At 37.0% G+C, this 19,535-nt stretch overlaps 2 protein-coding genes across 3 annotated transcripts; both read left to right on the plus strand.

The window, feature by feature from the left end:
* Positions 1-6,943: 6,943 nt before the first annotated feature.
* Positions 6,944-9,628, plus strand: LOC311090293 (uncharacterized protein). The gene is made up of 2 exons (XM_084125535.1): positions 6,944-7,883; positions 9,517-9,628. The coding sequence occupies exons 1-2, from the start codon at positions 6,969-6,971 to the stop codon at positions 9,517-9,519; spliced, it is 918 nt and encodes a 305-aa protein (XP_083981661.1). The 5' UTR covers positions 6,944-6,968; the 3' UTR covers positions 9,520-9,628.
* Positions 9,629-9,935: 307 nt separating this feature from the next.
* On the plus strand, positions 9,936-14,714 carry LOC311090294 (neurogranin-like). Of its 2 annotated transcripts, none has more exons than XM_084125536.1 (3): positions 9,936-10,095; positions 12,102-12,300; positions 13,967-14,714. In XM_084125536.1, the coding sequence occupies exons 1-3, from the start codon at positions 10,081-10,083 to the stop codon at positions 14,017-14,019; spliced, it is 267 nt and encodes an 88-aa protein (XP_083981662.1). In that variant the 5' UTR covers positions 9,936-10,080; the 3' UTR covers positions 14,020-14,714. The 2 variants fall into 2 exon arrangements, with proteins under 2 accessions (XP_083981662.1, XP_083981663.1); XM_084125537.1 differs by having other exon boundaries at positions 13,970-14,714.
* The last annotated feature ends 4,821 nt before the right edge of the window (positions 14,715-19,535 follow it).

The raw sequence follows: 19,535 nt of genomic DNA on the forward strand, positions 1-19,535 counted from the left end.
TCCGTATGAAAGGCGCATCTAGGCTACATTACAGCGGAGATGTATGGAGATATGTTTGCAGGCAGCCTACACTGATTTAGAAAACACTAGTTTATTAATAAACAATTAAAATGCTTCGTTATTTTTCATTAGCCTACTTTTGCCGGTGCTTTGCGGCAAGTTTTATGCATGCACTTGAGCGCAGAATGTAGGCTATAGCCTATATGCACCCAGGATTGAATATTAACGTGCGATTAGTCCTAATTGCTTAAATGAATGACGACTAGTCTAGAAAAATCAGAGGTGGACAAAGTACACAACTTCCTTACTTGAGTGAAAGTACAGATACTACTGGTCAAATATTACTCTATTACAAGTAAAAGTTGTAAAGACCGATTTTTACTTAAGTAAAAGTAGGCCTACAGAAGTACTTGTTTTTAAAAGTACTTAAGTATCAAAAGTAAATTTTAATGCATTGTTTTATTATTGTTGCATTGTTGTGTGTAATACTTACAGTACCTTATGCCTCTGAATCTATGCCTGCCTACCCTCATATTAATATCAAATTTATTTCTAGAACACAGTTCCAGTAGTGGGATTGAATGTGAGATTGAATAAGTCACTCAATAACATCCACAATGGTTTCGGACACCCAAATGGCTGTTCCCTCAAATACTGCCCTATTTAAAGTTTTTTGAATATTTTATGAATATAGCCTTTCTGTTATCTATAAGCTAGTGTGCACCAAAACAATGACAAAATTCATATTTAGAAGACCAAACCCAACGTTGAAAATGAAAATCAGGCTGATGTCAGAATCCAACGCCAGATTGACATTAATCTCCAACGTTGGACAGACGTTTTATTGTGGTTTGAAAACGAAAATCGGGTTGATGTCAGAAACCAACATCAATCCGACTTTCACTTCCAGCCAAAGTGCAACCCCTGCAAAAATGCAACCCCTGTGGGTCCCTGCAACCAAAATCATCCCCTGACTGACACACACACACACTGACACTACTTTCTACTCAAGGACCTGAAAGAATTGTAGTGGAGTAAAAAGTACGATATTTGTCTTTCAAATGTAGTGAAGTTAAAGTCAAAAGTTTCCAGAAAAAATAATACTTAAGTAAAGTACAGATACTCAAAAAGTGTACTTAAGTACAGTACTCAAGTAAATGTACTTTGTTACTGTCCACCTCAAATCTTTAGTCTATGGCAACTCTAATAGCCTACATTTAATATTTGACATAATTTAATTAGTAATTAGTATCCAGCTCTTTACATTAAATTAGTTGAGTTAGCATAATTAGTTAATGAACTAATAAAATAATAAAATAAAGTTTAAATTAAGATATATTTCTATATAGCATTGCTTATTCCACCACACAAAGGACTGTTTATAAGGTGACAATCCGTTCTACATGTGAAGATTGTAGGCTGTATCTTGAACATTTTTGTACTGTATTGTATCTTCTGTTATAAAGACGAAGATTGACATTTCGTTAATTAAAAAATAAATAAAATAAGAACACAATGTTGTAAAAAATAAACAACTTAGGCTATGTTCTGTTAGATGTGTTTTGACTACTTTTTGTTTAATTATATCTCTAGGTAATGAAGATATAGCTGTCACATTCACTGTCTGTCATCGTCTTGTCTTCACTACACTTCCCAGAATCCTCTGTAATCATCACCTGTACCTGCTCCTCATCACCTGTGATCATCCTCATCATCATCATCACCGTCACCTGTTGTCCTAGTCATTATCTGTGTATTTAAGTTCCCCTCTCACGCCTTGTCTTTGTCAGTTATTATTTGTGTTTGTTGCACCCTGTTCCGTTTATCGGTTTGTCACCTGTTGAATATTAAACCCTTTGTTATTATTGTAACTTTGACTACGTATCCTTCATCTTCTTCAACCAGAAGCGTGACAATAGCCTATTAACAAAAATAAATCTTATATATAATATATTATATAAAAAAACTTATAGGCCTATATAAAATATATTTTAAAAAAGGGCCTCATTGATTAATTTTGCCTGGGGCCCCCATTCAGTGTAGGTTCGCCTCTGATTGGGGGCTGCTATTTGCTTAAGCTTTTTGAAGGTAGAAGTGTGATAAAGGCGTGATAGGCTATATCAATTTTATGTGGATAAAGGCATATTTTGTACATGACTTACACATGTCCTTATAAGGACAAGAAAATATGTCGTTTTAACGACATAGCATCTAGTTATTACGAGAAAAGATGTTGTTAAAACGACATAAGATCTCGTTAAAACGACATAATTGAGGGGAAAAAATAATATGTATGTGGCAGCAATGCGTCACCGTAGTTTGTAACTCATAATTTATTTATTTATTTTTGCTTTGTTGGCATCTTTGCCTTTTTTGACCAGGAAGATCTATATGACTTTAAGGCGAAATGAAACGGAAGTTGCGATAGCCTTAATTCCCCCCACCAATTGTGACACAAGTAAAACAGCTTCTTGAACAAGACAAAATGTAGGGCGGGACCATAGACTGTAAAAAAATATGGACGTAGTGTCCGTGACGTCACCCGTAGGTTTCTGAAGACCGTTTTTGAAGCCTAAAGTGGGCGTGGCCGACCATCGCCATCTTGGCAGCGCGTCACTCCCGAATTTTTTTTTTTTTTACAGTCAGACAATGAGCTGAGGCAGGCCCGGGGTGGGTAATCGGGAGAATTCCCGGTGGGCCGCTTCACTTTTGGGCCGGTCGAGTTCACACACGTTCCGCATTCTGACACCGCAGCGCGCAGCCTCTGCATGGGTTGTACCATGTGAGGGAGTTCTCCCCTCCTATAGAGTTGGTTGGGTCCATAGCCCGTCTTTTCCAAAACGTTTTCTCAGGTAGGCTACCGCGGCACCGCCTACAGATAGCTGGGCCGGCCCTACCGTAACGGTATGCGTCAGGGAGGATGGATGGGAAAAAGAGGCCAGGAGGTATGGAAGCTTGTTTCCGCCACAGAATAAAACATTTTAAAAGATAATTGCGACTTTTTATCTCACAATTGCGAGTTTACATCTCGCAATTCTGACTTTATTTCTCAGAATTGCAAGATATAAAGTCAGAATTGCGTGAAATTAAGTCGCAATTGCGTGTTATAAAGTCAGAATTGCGAGATATAAAGTCAGAATTGTGTGAAATAAAGCCGCAATTGCGTGTTATAAAGTCAGAATTGCAAGATATAAAGTCAGAATTGTGTGAAATAAAGTCGCAATTGCTTCTTATAAAGTCTAAGTGAATTATAATTTAACCTTTACATTATTTGTTGAACCATGGTATTAATACAAACTACACAATAGTAAGAGCTGAACTGTTGCTTCATTTATCCAATTTGGAAAAAGTGCTAATTTGGAATTCCACCATGGAAAAAGTGGGCCGGTCTTGGGCCTGAAACTCCCGGGCTGAAAATGGCCCCACTCCGGCCCTGAGCTGAGGTAATGTGACGGCTAACAGACAGCAGACAGCAGACAAACGGCTAATGATGACTAATGACCACAGCAGCGGGAATCCACCTGTCACTCAAAAGTGGACACACCCTTAACTATGCAGAAATTTAAGGCTTAATATAATTTAAACGGATGAGTTATAAAAAAAATTCACCCCCCTCACAGTTGTCATGAAGGGCAAAATTAGCTGTATAGACCAAAGCCACTTTTTGCTCCAGGCTGTAAACGTTTTTTTCTGCTGTAAAGTTGGGCATTTCAACATGGGGAGATGCAGATTTGGATTTGACTCACTTTTGCAGCCAGCTTCAAGCGGCCAGTTGATGAATTGCCGTTTATTCACTTCCGTGTTGGTTTCAAGAGAGAGACAGGGAGGGCTTGGGCGGGACTTAATTATGGTTGTGGTTCGCCCTCATGCCAGTAAACACATCATCAGAGAAGACAAGACAAGACACATGAATTAAAAAAATAATACTAATGATGTGCACAGATAAGTCATGTTTAATAAATACTAAAATATACCATAATTTTTATATATATATAATTTTGATTTCATGGTGACTTCAAAAGAATGGTTAAAGTAATTTATAGTTTAAATTCCAATTACACAAATCTGTTTTTTTTCCCCAATAGTAGGCTACAAAAAAAGTTCAAACCCGTCTTAAATTAAAAAAAATAATAATTGTGAATTCCAGGGGGAACGTGCCCCAAACCATCCTACACCCTACATGGGTAGCCTTGTTGCAGGGAACTGTGCCCTACTACTACCGATGAAGGAAAGGTTAGAAAACTTAGAAATGCCTTTGAATTCGTTCACACATTCAGCAGGGTTAGGACAATGAAAGGTGTTTGAGGTATATGGTCAAAAACATTGTCATATTAACTGTACTGTTAGCTATTGTTTTGATGCTGTTGGAAAATGTCTTTACCTGCAGTATGCGTTGCTGCAAACGCAGCCAGGTGTTGAATTTCATGAACTTCATCGATGAACGACAGAATGCATTTGCAGCAGTTTTGGTTTTAATTGATTTTTGGGAAATATCAATTTCAACCTTTATTTTTGTTCTTTGTAAGAAACTGTTTCCAACGGTGTTGTGAACTGTTTGAATGATTCAGACTGAATTGTGAATCGCTTTAGAAGTTAAGAACATTTAATTGACTCGTGATTCGCGAATCGAGCATGCAAGAGCAGACAGAAAAGATGAGGCACATAGCTGAAATATTGTGAGGGGAAATGTTTCTCAGGTAATCCTGAGGAATTGACCTGAGTAAAATCACCTGTTACCCATAGCTACATTAATGCTACGGAGAATACCCAGCAATTCGATTCTTAAATTCTACTGAAAGCTTTTTAATGTTTTGTTTAATGTTTGGCAATAAATAAATAAATGTTTCTTTGGTTTTGTATAGTTGTTGTTGTTGTATTTTATTCCTACATTTTATATGGCGTGTTTATATATCTATATTGGTAATATTACTGACATTTTTAACATGAATACTAGTCTAGGTTTAAATACCAAGTTACTTGAATCTGAATCGTTTTGACCCTCTCCGCTTTCGGTAGTTGGAACCACGTGTCGGTTGCATAGCAACGGTTGACAACATTCAGCTCGTTTTAACTGGTAAGATACATCACGCTAGTCCACCTTGCAAAATTATTAAATATATAATTATTGTGACTATCGATTTAACCAAACAAGAAAATGTGGGTTTGACAGAACAATTGTTAGAATATGTCGTTCATTTTACTGATAAAAAACCCGTCTGTTTGTCTTTCATCTTGATGACTTTCAGCACAAATATGTCAATGCCAATATCATCATATGTGTATGTTATGCAGTAAGTTAAAACTAAACATCTTGATGAAATTAAACTAAATAATTGTATTACATTATTTTGTGGGAAATTAATAGTAAATTAGCCTGTCAACACCATTAATGGTTAATGAATGTGTCTTTTCCCTATTTTTTTTACTTATTCATCAGACTTGAGGTGCTGTACAAGATGTCTGTTCCCTTCTCCAACACAAACCTGCGGATCCCTAAAGGTTTTGGGAATTTATTGGAGGGTCTGGCCAGAGAAGTGTTGAGAGACCAGCCTGGAGACATCCCTACCTTTGCTGCTCTCTACTTCACAGAGCTTCTTAAAGCCAGAGAAGGTGACTGAGATGGTTTCCTTTGATCCTGATGTTTAATAGTGTTTGTAGTGAGTTAGTCATTGCTGGCTTATACAGTATGTCTTTGTCCAAGGCAGAAATAATTTTGTTTGCAATGGCTACTATTATTAAATCTATATAGTCAATGCATGCTTGAACATAATGATTGTGTTTTGTTCCAGAAAGTGGCCTCGATCCAGCAGAGTGGGGTGCAAAGATGGAAGATAGGTTCTACAATAATCACTCGTTTAAGGTATCTAAAAAATAAGACAAAACTCTGAACCTTTAGATTATTTTACAGTTATTCCTTCTAACATGCATGTGTTGTTTGTTCTTTTCAAAACAGGGCACATCAATACAAGGAAACTCCAATTTACCTCAAATAAATACAAGGTGTGTGGATGAGAAAATGCGATTTCACTCTTTCACTCTCCCTAACAGTTATCCAGATGAGAGAAGAATCGAAATAAAGACAGACTGAAGTGAAGACAGTGAGATTTTAGATGAAAATTTAGACAAAAAAACTTGTAGTTTTGGTTTGATTTCCTTTATTCTGGTTGTACATTTATGCAGTGCAGCAGGTTTAAAACATTATAGCAGGACGAAGCTCTGCGGGTGGCTCTCCGTCTCTGAGGCAGGGCTTCGATCATTTGATCAAGCCGAGGGCGGCTTTCGGACGATTGATTGTAGTGTCAGAGCACAGATATGCATCTGGGCTGTATAAGGATTCATTTATTACTCCTGTTGTACTTGTTTGTGCTTTTATTTACTTGTATTATTAATCACTGTTGCATATAAAATTACCTTCTTACATGTCAATTTTCAGAAACAACACTGGCCGTTCTGAAACTTTTGGAAACAATGAAACCCAACGTTCTGCATTAAAAGACCTCAACACTAATAATTCAGAGGACACTGAAGTAAAGCAAAAATATGAGTTAGAAAAGAAGCTCGATGAGGAATCCAGTGAGAGGGAACACAAACCTGCTGCAGATATTCCCTATGTGGGAACAGCAGATGTTGATATATGTGCTCAAGAGCTGAAGGACCCCAGTGGTATTCCAGAACAAACATCAGAGGTAGGCCTAATGAAAGATGAAGAGGTCGCAAAAGAAGCTGCAGGTATTGATATCTGCAGATCCGAACTTGAGTCTACACCTCTGCCTGCCTTTGGTGGTCTAGCAAATGTGGATGTATGTGCTGAAGAGATAAGCCACCCATCTGAATCTACTGACGCCAACATAGACCTGGGAAGTCCAAATCCATTGCCTCGGAATGGAGAACAGTCGGAATCACAAGATGAATCTTTTGTTGAAACCCCTTCACATATTGAGCAAGATGCAGGCAAACCACCAAATGAAATGTCTGATGATGATGGCCATATTGAAGATGCTGAACAGGGAGTCTCAGAAATGGTTGATACTTTTTTAGAAGACACTGACTCTGAGAAAAAGAGCACTGAGCAGGTTTATGTAGAGGATTCATCAAAAAGTACAATTGAAAAAGATGTTACTGAAAGTGCAGTTGAAGCAGGGCAGGAATCGGAGGAACATATTGAAGAAAATTATGACTTACCAGACAGTGAAGATCAGGAAGAGACCAATCATGAGTACAGCAGCACCAATGACTTTGTAGAAGATGTAGCTGATTCCACATCTGATATCAATAGTAAATCACTGATGGAAATGAAAGACGGATATATTGACTACGGTGATGAAACAAATGACAGTAAAAGTGAAGTCATAGATGTTCTAGATGAAGCTGACCATCAGGTTCCTGATGAACAGAGTACATCTAAATATATTGATGCAATTGAGGAAGACCTTTTAGAAACCCCAAAGCCAGTTTCCCAACTAAACAACAGTGAATCGGAAGTAACAGAGGATGTGATAAGCAATGAAATTTTAAACACTGATGTAATGGAAACTTCTGAGAAAGATCTAAACACAGAGAATGTAAATGAAGGGAGTGATCTTGACAGTGATGGCTGTGATGCTGAAGAGATGGATCCAGACATTTCAAACATACCTCAGCAAAATATGGTGAACACTGAGGATGAGGAGGATGATGGAACCCATGATACTGAACCAAAGAAAGCTGAAGAAGATGAGCCCAGGCCTTTAGAGAGAGAAACAGAGGTTATCGGTGAAGAACATCCTACAGAGTTACAAGAACAGACTGAGAATGATGCAGATCAGGATGATCAGTTGGAGGAGCAAAGAGATAAGAGCCAGGAAAGTGAGAACCTGGAGAATCCTGACAGCAGTGAACCAAAGGTAAGTTTTTTTTGTTTGTTTTTTTTTACTCCCTTCCCATTTGATAAAAAAAATTGATTTGATTTACAGCTGTGTGCTTTCGCTCCTCCCTAAATGTTTAGTAGTTTTCAGTAGGCTGTGGAAGTGCACTCCAACAACAATGATCTTATTTATTTTTATTTTATTAATTATTTTATTTCATTTTTACATTTTTATTTTATTTTATTTGTTTCTCTGTTTTTCTAGATTTAAAGTTCGAGGAAAGCCACTCTCAATAAGACTTTAATAATACAATTAAAACTTTTTTTCCAATAAATGCAGGATGTTTCCAAAATCACTGAGTAATAGTGTTAAATCAATATGATCTTAAGGCTCCAAAAAGCGCATACATCCATCCATACTATTCCAGTGAAGTGAAGCAATGGGTTTTTGTAAGAAAAATATCCATATTTAAAACTTTATAAACTATAATCACTGGCTTTCGGCAAAGGCTTGGATTACTTTCATGATGGATGGATGGATGCACTATTCAGTGCCATTACAATGCTATAATATAACTCAGATAGTGTTTGGCTGAAAGAAGACAGGCATATACACCTAGGAGGGCTTGAGAGTGAATAAAGTATGGGATAAATTTCATTTTTTGGTGAACTATTCCTTTAATATTTACCAAAATAATCATGATTATGATTTTTGCCACAATCAAACAGTCCTACGTCATCCTTAACTTGGATGCAGACTGTTCCTTTTATTGTCCCAAGTTAACAAGTAAAAATAAAATCTTCAAGGACATGTCTGATCAACAGCATGGCTCTGTTCCTCTCTGGAGAACAGTGATTGAAGATGTCCTGAAATAGTCCAGCTGGTGAGGACAAGACCGCAAGAGTCAAAAAAAAGCTCAAACTATACATCTTACATCATATAAACCCTATGCATAAACTTAAAGTAATGTTTGCAACATTTCATAAAGAGATGTTCAAAAAGACGTTTAGATATTTTACCAAGAGGTCAGAACAAAATCCATATGCTTATTTAAAGGGGTTCGAAGGAGACAGATTTGGTGGTGTTTCCATGGAAACATTTTACCGACCAGTTATCCGAGGGAGAAACTGATCTAGATTTTGGAGTTGTGTGATATGTTTCCAAAGAAACATAATACTGTATGCACCCAATTAGCTGCTTCACTCTTCAATCCTCGGTCCGAAGTGCAGTGTTTCAAGTTCTGTAGGGGTTAATTAGAGACACGCACTAAAGCAATGCTCTCTTCTGCTCACTCCAATGTAGGTCATCTAACCTGACCTATATCAACTCTTGTCCAATGACTTTATATGCTGTAGGAGGGGCAAGGGAATCATGTAGTTTCTATTTTCAGGAACAATATTCATGGCTATCATCAATCTCTGGCACGACTGTAAAGTCACCTCATCTTCTTCTAGGAAACTCTGTTTTAACACTTCCATGCTCTGTGAACCGACTTTATTAGCTCCCAGCCTTACAACATCCAACAGATGCCAAGAAAAGAGAAGTGATACCATTACAGCACAGAGCTGCATGTTCTCTCTTTAATCTTGGTAGGGTAGGAGGCAGGAGATGGAGCACTGTTCTAGAGAAATAAAGGGCAATGGATTTACTGTCTGTTTGTCTTACTCTACAGTAAATTGCCACAGGGTGGAGGAGGCACGGACTGTGTGGGACTGACTGAGATGTGGAGGGGCTGCTTCTAGCATTTTCTCAGTTTATGATGATAGCCCTCAGCAATATTTTGGACTGTGCATATTATAAGTAATGTAATAAAATTGGTTTAGACCATGGTGTGTCCCTTTTCTATCTCATTTTTCTCCAGTGCAAGGCTAAACCAAGAATCTCTGATCCTTTTGGTAGCAGGTGACAGGAAAGTGAGATTAATGGCGCTGTAAACGTAAACATTAAACAAAATATTTGCAATGAGTAAAGACCGACCTGTCGTGGTGTCAAAATGATGATGCTCGCGCGCTCTCTCGCTCTCTAGCGCGCGCGCGCGCGTTATCTTTCTCCTCTCTCTCTCTCTCTCTCTCTCTCTCTCTCTCTCTCTCTCTCCTCCCACCCTAAAAGACAAATTATAAGGATAGTTGGAGGAGAGGAGTATTCGACCAAGGTATTTTGCCCTGTGAGGAGGTTTACGCTCTGTTGCACTTGCACGAGACGAAAACACGTTTATCAGCGTCTGTAATTGCGCGTCATGGATTGTCATGTCGTAAGTACTGACAACTTTCTTTCTTTTTTTTAAAGTATTTAATTAATATTAAACATCCTTTTTAAAAACTGAACCAGTTTGATAATGAATGAGTGTTACATTGAAACATCCTTTAACCTTGTCCGTGCTTGTTTAGGAAATAGTAACGTTAAACTTATTTTGCAGATACGTGTTTGTTTTGGAACTTTATTCAGTGGCGGTAAATTTCATGTCCAGTAAATTTATTAACGGATACGAATATGTCTTTATGCGAATAAAATACGAATATGTCTTTATGCATATTTTGTGCTCATTATCATTTCACACTTTTTAACCGTTTACATTTCATGCCTTGAAAAGTAGGCTATAAGCGTAGCTCTATACAGTTTTATGCTTTAGCTATTAGGGTTCAAAAGATCCCAAATTTTTCTGTTTTGTTATTATTATGGTGGCGCTATAACTATCCAGATTTATTTATTTCAATTTATTTTATTTCCAGTGGCTATATTGGATTTGCCATTGGAAATAAAATAAAAAGCCAAATAGTTAATTTTTTAAGTAGTCGTATCATCAATATTAATCAAACCTATGTTGAACTTTCAATTAAACATGGTTGCCTAAAGCTAGTAAAGAACGTAGGGTGTGGCTATAATCTCATAATAGAGTAAGTAATTTTAATGAATTTTAGTAGGCTAAATGTATGTATAATGTTTCTTGTTTTGTATGCCATGTTTGGATCGTGACCACATTTGCATATTTTTAAATGTGTCTGTCATCTGCTGCCAATCAGCTTTCAGCAGCCTTTAATGAGGTTAACTGGCCAATTGTCACAAAAGTTTATTAATCCTATTTAAGCATGGAAAGTTTTATCCTGTTTAGACAGAAAGTGGCATTATAAAGTGGCATTATTATAATAGTGAAAAACAAAATGAATTTAGTTATTGTGCATGGATTGGTGTCAACAATTAACAAATATGTGAGCTCATGGGCTTAAGAGGTCCTTGTGCTGAGACCTCAATCATTTCTGCTTGCTGTTTATGCATATGACAAGTCTTTCATCATATCATTTAAATGGACTGGTATAGACATGGGAAAGGCTTGTGACTGCACAGTTTCATTAGAGGTGATCCATGGGTAATCATACACAGTCATGAGGAAGCAGTAAAATGAACAGATGCTTATTTATAGGGGATTGTGGAACGCCTCTGCATGTGGCCATGTAAGAGCATTTTGGCAAAATGCTTGGTTAATATGAAAAGAGGCTGATTCTTAGTTCAAAAGTGGGTGGACAGGGTTTTACAATGGACTTCTGCTCATCTTCTTCACACAAGCTGTTTAAAGACTGCCAACCAGCCTCTGCTGAGCCATTTTACATATGCTATGTTGGTTGTTGTGGGAGAAATCATGTGGTTTCACAGCTTCAGGAAGACATAAAGAGACAAATAACATCACAACCCACCACACACTCTTTAATGATGTGCGATTACATGCTTCACAGAGCGCTGGAAGCTGGTCACAGTTGGTCTTTGCGTCAAGGTGGTTAGGTTTTAGTACATTTCTGTTAATTTTATTTTCATTAGGTACAGGTAATAAGTTTCTCACAGGTTCTTTGTTGGCATCTGTATGGTTCCATGAACAACTTTCTGTTTAACAAAAATGTATGGACCCTTTCCATTTCACAAAAGGTGCTTTATAGTGGAAAAGTGCTCTTCAGATTATTAAAATTTTCTTCTCATTAAGAAAAAAATGGTACTTTTAAAAACTGGTCACTGAAAGGTTCTTTTGATAATCCAACATGATCATTCAGGTGGTGATTGTAGATGTGCAGGAGAAGCTGGTCCTAAAAAAGTTTCTGTAGAGCTGATGGATAGTGATTCATTGCAAGGGGGCTTAAATGGGCATGAGATACATCATGCTAAACCCACTATGGTGGTATATAAGATCTCAGTGGATTCTGATTCATATTATGAAAGAACAAAATCAATATGCAATACACCCCTGCTGAAATTATTGTTCATCCCTGGTAGGAGGAATGCAGCCAGCCACAAGAGGAAGAGGACATCATGGACATCCCATTGGATGACCCAGAGGCCAATAAGGCGGCCGCCAAAATCCAGGCCGGCTTCCGTGGTCATATGACCCGGAAGAAGATGAAACCTGGGGAAAAGCCCAATGAGGAGGTGAGCAGCAGTGGTGAGGCCCTCAACGGCAGCCAAGGGGACTCAGGTCAGTCACTGTCCCCAACAGTCAAAGAGCCATCCCACCATCCCACATGGTGCAGAGGTCGCCAGCTATCTTAATCCAACTCAGCTTGGCAAGACACTTAAAAACCCACACAGATCCTTGCAGAATTTGGCTTTGAGATCTGAAGTAAACAATTACAGCTTTGAACTTTAATGAGAGTTCAAGAGTATGTTGGTTAACCCTTTTTCTGTCATGTGTACCAAAGATTTAGAATAAAAAAGATGAAAATATTGTGACCAGACATAATAAAAACATCAAATCAAATCAAACATCAAATCAAAAATGGAACAAAATGAAAAATCCATCAGTTGTGTTTAATGAGTCATATCTTTATACTGAGTAAACATAAGACATGCACAAGTGTGCTTTTTAATTACCCTCTGAGTGCTTTGGATAATAATTTTCTTAATCAAGTAATTATTAATGAGCACATTATCATTTTCCCTGATTGTTAAAAGATTGCGGCCGTTTCACCGATTTACAGACAGCCAATGGAGTCCACAGAGACACTCTGTATTCTCTATTATCTCAGTTTGTTGATCTGTAGATCTTTCAAATCTAATTTCTTTTGTGGGTGGCTTAAGCCTCCACAATTCCAGGACTCAATATTAAAGCCTTGCGCAGATTTATCCCCCTTTCAATTTTCTTTCGGGTAATGTGTTTTGTTCTGCACAAAAAGTTTCCCTCCGCTCAGTAAATATGCAAATGGTTCTCGATTGGTTGATCCCCAGAGATGCGTTGAGATTCTAATTTGAAGCAACAAATAGGCCAGCGCTGATGGAAAGACTGTTGATATTCTCACACCAAAGCTTCCATCTGAACTATCTTCATCTGCGTCATCCTTTGAGGAGGAACTAAGCAAATCTGGTCATTTGATGAAAAAAGTGGGGCAAGCAATGAGAATGAAGGTGTCCTTCCAAACTCCAGCCGGGCCCAAATATCTCTCCTTCAGCTGTGCCGCTCCACTCTACCCCACCTCTGTGCCGAATTTAGGCCTTTCCCGAGCAACATCAACCCAGTTCTCGGTTGCTAAGCATTTTATGTATGGAAGTGTTATTTATATCCTCAGGTGCATCTGCATCGCCGAAATGAGGCTGTGCTCTGTTTTACTCCGACAAAAAGACCGGTTAAGATCCACTCGTATTCTGGCAAAACATATCAATAAGTAAAACTTTGTCACATATATTTTGTGACGAATGGCAAGCTATCAAGCACTGCAACAAAATATTTTCTTACTCAGTCATTTTGTCTTGTTTTCCAGTACAGATATCTAAACATTCTTAAATCAAGATACATTTACTTGAGAAGCAAAATGACTTAAGATATTAAATCTTGCTTTCTTCTCAAAATTAACTGAGTTTATGCTTAAAACAAGAAAAACATCTTTTAAGATCTGTTCACTGAAAGGTTTTTGGGGAAGCGAAAATGGTTATTCTATGCCATCACTGCGTAAACCCCTCTTTTGGAACCTTTATAGTTATGAGTGTATTCTTTTAGATATTTTTTTTTTAGATATTTGTAATGGAAATCTTCAAAAAAAATATTGAAGCGAGTGATGTTACATCATGACAGTTGACTAGACAGCTGTTTGTTGACAAACTGAAATATTCAAGTACTGTAAACCTAATAAAAGTGTGTGTTTTGCAAGCAGGGGGAACAGACGGAGTAGAGACAGATGCCACATCTGGTCCAGAGCAATGAAGACCTTTCTCAAGGTGGATGACATATAGGACGCTTTCTCCAGGGAATTTTTTTTTTTTTTTTTTTTTTTGTCGACAAAAGTAGTAAAATTAGGCTGGATATGTCTGATGTGTGAACTCTTTCTCTATTTTCTGCTTCTTATCCAGTCTGGGTGAATTTCTGCTCCAGCATGATTTTGCATCCCACAAAAGGCATCTGTATACTGTATATCTGATATTTGTACGAGATTTATCACAGGCTTCTTCAGTCAGACAGTCAAGTAGACTTAAAATAATGCATCATGATTGAGTTTGGTCATTTTTTGTTACTTGATATTTCTTTTCTGTGGTAGTATGTTTATGATTTCCTTGATTTGACCATGTAGCCACTATCACGATAAGATGTTCAATTAGTTTATTGTCATGAAATGGAATGTTATCAGTTGTTTATAACTGTGTTGACTGTTTGTTTGGTTTGCACCCTGTAATATGTTGAAATCAGAGCTTCCAAAGCAGCATATGGCATGGCTAGATCGACTTATTTCAATTTACTTTAATTTGTAAAATGATTTATTCTTCCTTTAAGGTAGTGCATATCATTAGAAGTATAGAAATTGAGTTAACAGCTTAATGAGTGATAGCTAAGATCACCTTGCATGTTGACATCAGCATCGAGCTCTGTATCAGTTGAAAAGCGAATAAAAGCTCAGAAATGTGTGTTGCATGCATTGAAAATGATTTGCAGTCAGGGGCTGATCATTAGTCTTTTGAAGAGTCTGATAACAAACAGACAGTTATATATAAAAAGCAGAAATTGAAATATGAACCTACACATCAGTCTCATTAGTCCTGCTGGAGCATCTCGCTGAAGGGGCTCACAGCTGGAAGGCTGTGCAAATGAGACCTGGACAGTCATTTATCAAGGTCAAAATGCCACATGCCCAAGCAAATCAGCATTTAGGCTTATAGCTATAATAGCATTAACTTTACATTAACATTACAGTAAATGTGCATGTAGCAAAGATATAACGAAAGAACTCTCAAAGAAATATTGTTTGATAACATCATTTGATATATATAATAAGTAAACAGTAAGATATGTGAGATGGTGCTACAGTAGCCTATGTTGTGATTATACTCGCAACTAAAGGCCATCTCGATAAAATGTTATTTATAATACACTTTTTTTTTAAAGCATTATTTTATTAAGAAAATGATACAAAAAGGTCCAGTTAAAAAAAGGTTAATACTAATAATGAATCAGTGTCAGAATGAATCAGAATCAGTGAATATGCAATTTGGTCAGTTTCTCTCACGAATTGTGCATTTCTATACTTAAGAATCAACCATACAATTTTTTTTTCAGTGAATAATCTTATATTTTTTGGTCTGTTATTTTTATTATTCTTATTTGAGTTTTAGTCATTTTAGTACTTCAATGTAAACCTATGTTACTTTAGAAGGCACCTTTAGATTATATTTGATCTAATATTTATAATTTTCAGTTTAGTTTTATTTCAGTCAACAACAAAAAAATATTTATTTATTTTATTTTTTAATAGTTAACAATAACAACTCTGCCATGTGCATGGGGGGGGGAGCCCACTTTTTAAAAATGCATATAAAGATACAGAATGTGAATGTGCTTTTACTTCTCCAGTATTGATTGTAAGTTTATGAAAAAATATCTTATTTTGTGTCACACAGAATGAACTCATACAGGTATAAAACGACATAAGGGTGAGTAAATGACCAAATTTGAATTTAAGGTGAGCAATCAATTAAGATTAAGAGGTTTGAGAACATAAATAGTGAATCTATTTCTCCATGACAATGTTAATCACTCAGCCATTACATAAAGAGCTGCACTTAATTAGACTGTGTACTGCGCTTCATAATTAAAGACATACGGCACACCGTTAATCTTGTGTCTCAGCTGATGTGGACATTTATCACACACAACGAATCACATTCTCCATACTAAAGTGACTTCATAAATCCTGCTTTGAATGTTTTAAAGGGGACCTGTTATGCCCCTTTTTACAATATGTAGGCTAATATAAGTCTCAGGTGTCCCCAGAATGTGTCTGAAGTTTCAGCTCAAAATACCCCATAGATTATTTATTATACCATGTTGTAAATGCCCATTTTTGAGTGGGAAAGAAAAACATGTTGTTTTCGTGCATGTATCTTTAAATGCAAATGAGCTGCTGCTCCTTTAGCTCGTGCCTCGGATACTCAGCCAACAACTAACAAAACGTCTGTTTGGTTTTGATTATTATTTATATTGTAGAATAATTATCTCTATCGCGGTCACGCTCATGTGACATTGCAGTTCTTCAATATCATGAAAGTTTATTATCTGCATGCGTTTTAAAGCCATATCAGTCTAACTTCTAATATATGGTTTTCTGAAGCACGCTCACAGAAAGCTAGATGTTAAACTAAGTTCTCTTTCACGTCTTATTGCTCTTAAACTGTCAAATACACACAAGGTTGTGTCAAAAACACACAAAGTTCACATAAACAGTCAGTTATGTCTGTGAACTTTGACGTAAACAGCAAGTAAAGAAATCGCATGTGTAGCCTATATCTGTGAATTAAAGTGAAAGCAGCGTAATATACAGTACCTTCTACTATATATGCTGTTAATGTAAATAAAACAACAAAAGAAAAACAGAAAATCACTCAGTGCTCTTGACTGAATAACTTTAGTAGCTTTAATGAGAATACATTTCTTACTTAAATGCTGCTGTTTAATGCTCTGGCAAGGAGATAAACATGGCATACTGTGTACATGCAGCTCACTCAGTCATGTGCGCGACCTGTGTAATGTGACGTCACATTGCATAGAAACTGCAAACGGCTTATTCGGAGACACTGCTTATGATTTATGTGGATTCAAAAAGGAGTGGGTGGATTTTTCCCATAATATGGTGGTTGTGTACACACACTGGGGACAGACATTTATGTTCAAACACCATGTAAAAGTGAATTTTGCATAATAGGTCCCCTCCCCTTTAATATTTCACAGTGACTGATTACATTTGATGTCGTGTGGCCTAACTTAATGAAGTTGATTTCCTCAAATCAAGTGGCTTTCGATAAATTTTAACATTTCTAAACTTGGATAGGCAGTAGGAAAAACTGGACAAGATGTCCTCCGCACAGCAACAAAGACCTGCCATAATTGTCATTTCTTTGTGTGGCTCAACTTTTCTTCCTCCCCGGGTGAGAAATGATCGCCTGAACTCAGTCGCCCACATTCCCTCCTCCGCGCGCAGGCCTCAGCTTTATGGGGCTCCAATGTAACCTCCCCAGAATTAATTCTGTCACTGGCTCCAGGACTTACAGTCTCCTAACAGGATTTTTACAGGTTGCCTATGGCAACACAAAGTGCCATAAGACAGTTCTCTCTCAGACTGCTGCTGTGTGTCCCATGATTCCTGCCCTCAACAGACTGCCGCTGACAACGCCGACCTGACAGCTGCCATACCGCCAAAAACATTCAGCTAACCTGCACAACACACACATATTATGTATTTATAGCCTGTGAAAGATCGAATTACACTTGAAAATGTGTGCGTGTGTTTTAACACAAAAAAAGGAAAGTGGATTTGCATAATTGTTAAAGCCAGTTACTGTTTTGCCTCACAGAAACGCTCAGTTAGCATTAGCACCGGCTGGCTGCTACATCTATAGAATAGCATATCAGTCGTGGATTGATGTTGAAATTAGACTACTCCACACCTGAAAAATCTGTTTTAATCTTAACACTCTTTGAACTTTTCGGGTTTTGTGCTTAATTGGCTCTTTTGTATTTCACAGTAGCATTACATCAAAACCTCCAGTAGAGGGAGCCTGTGTATAACAAGTTTACCATGCAGCAACAAACGCATATTAATGCTTAATAATCTAATGTATCTCTTATATGCCTTTTTAAAAAGTGGGCTCTTTTTTCACAAAGCAACAGAATGTGCACATAGCAGTGTTGTTATTGTTAACTATTAAAAATATCTATTTTTAATTATTTTAAACTAAACTGAAAATTATCCCCTGGTTTCACAGTCAAGGCGTAAGCCTATTCCTGGACTAAAATGCATGTTTGAGCTGTTTTAACTGAAAGCAACTTGCACTGATATATTTTTTTTTTTTTTTTTGTCTAAGGCACATTTGTAAAAGCTACTGAAATGTCCTAATTGAACTAAAGCCTAATCCTGGCTTAATCTAAGCCCTGTCTGTGAAACCAGGCCTATAAATATTAGATAAAATATCATCTTAAATGTAAAGTTGCCTTCCAAACTAACTGAAATACAATAGGTTTAAGTTGAAGCCCTAAAATGATTAAAATGCAAACTGAAATAAGAATAATAAAAATACAAAAGCACATACAATTACTAAAAGGAACTAAACTTAAAATTAAAATGAAAACTGAAAATATGAAAATAAAAGCTAATTATTAATAAATACCATAATAGTATATAATATAATATAAAAAAACACTTGTGATTATTCTTAACAGGAAATGATAGTTACAGAAATAGTTCAAACTTATAATTAAATGAGTAATAATTAAAACTTTTATCATCATTTACTGACCATTATGCACAAAATTAGATGTAGGTTAATGCTGTGTTTTTTTTTTTTCATATAACAAAAGCATATGGTCCAGGAGCTGGCAAGCATCAAAAAGCACCACAAATATCTCATTAAAATTTGCAAATGTTTCATGAGTGAATACAAAGTTTCTCTGGGGAACTTATAAGTTCTTTTCTCGTTAAATGTTCTCATGTTTCATGAGGTCCAGTGCATGTGCACTATAGCTTCAAGAGGATATTCTCCAGCTGAGATGTGTGCGAGGATATTTCATGCTTTCAGTGCACTATTGACCTTGGATGTTCCCACTGACTCTACTTGACAGATTTCCTCACAAGATGAGAGAGTCCGGGAAAGACTTTTATCCTCTAGAGGACAAAGGCTAATTCCAAGCTTTGTGTGAGTATGTTTGTGTCTCAGAGCCGTGCTAAAGCTTTGATCACCAAGAACAGAGGAGGCCCTTGAGGATAACAGACTGTATGTTCCATTAAAAAGCTTTTTCGTTCTGACATTCTTTGCCATTTTGCATACATAATCTGCTCTCTTTTTTTGCTACGTGGGAGGCTAACATTGCAAATACCCAGTTTGGATCATCAATGTTAGCTCTCCTAAAGTGCTGTCTTGGTTTGGCATATATTACCAGAAACGCCATCTGTTGTAACTGAAATGTTGTCATTGTGTGTGCTAAGCAATAGCTGTGTTTGCTACTAGCATCACTATTGCTCATAATCAGCATTAACAAGCTCCTTTTAAAACTTTAAGCATTCATACTAAAGCCTTTGATTTTTTCTATGTTTATGTAGGCTATAGGGTTTTCTGCTACACTCATTGTGAATATTTCTTTCTGTCTGTGGGGTCTGACTGTGACCACCGCAGCTGCTGACCTCTGCAAGACATGACATCAGCTCCCAGACAGACATGTGATGGCTAGGCCACAATTCC

This window comes from Abramis brama, assembly GCF_963993115.1.
Source record: "Abramis brama genome assembly, chromosome: 10".
Lineage (NCBI taxonomy): Eukaryota > Metazoa > Chordata > Actinopteri > Cypriniformes > Leuciscidae > Abramis > Abramis brama.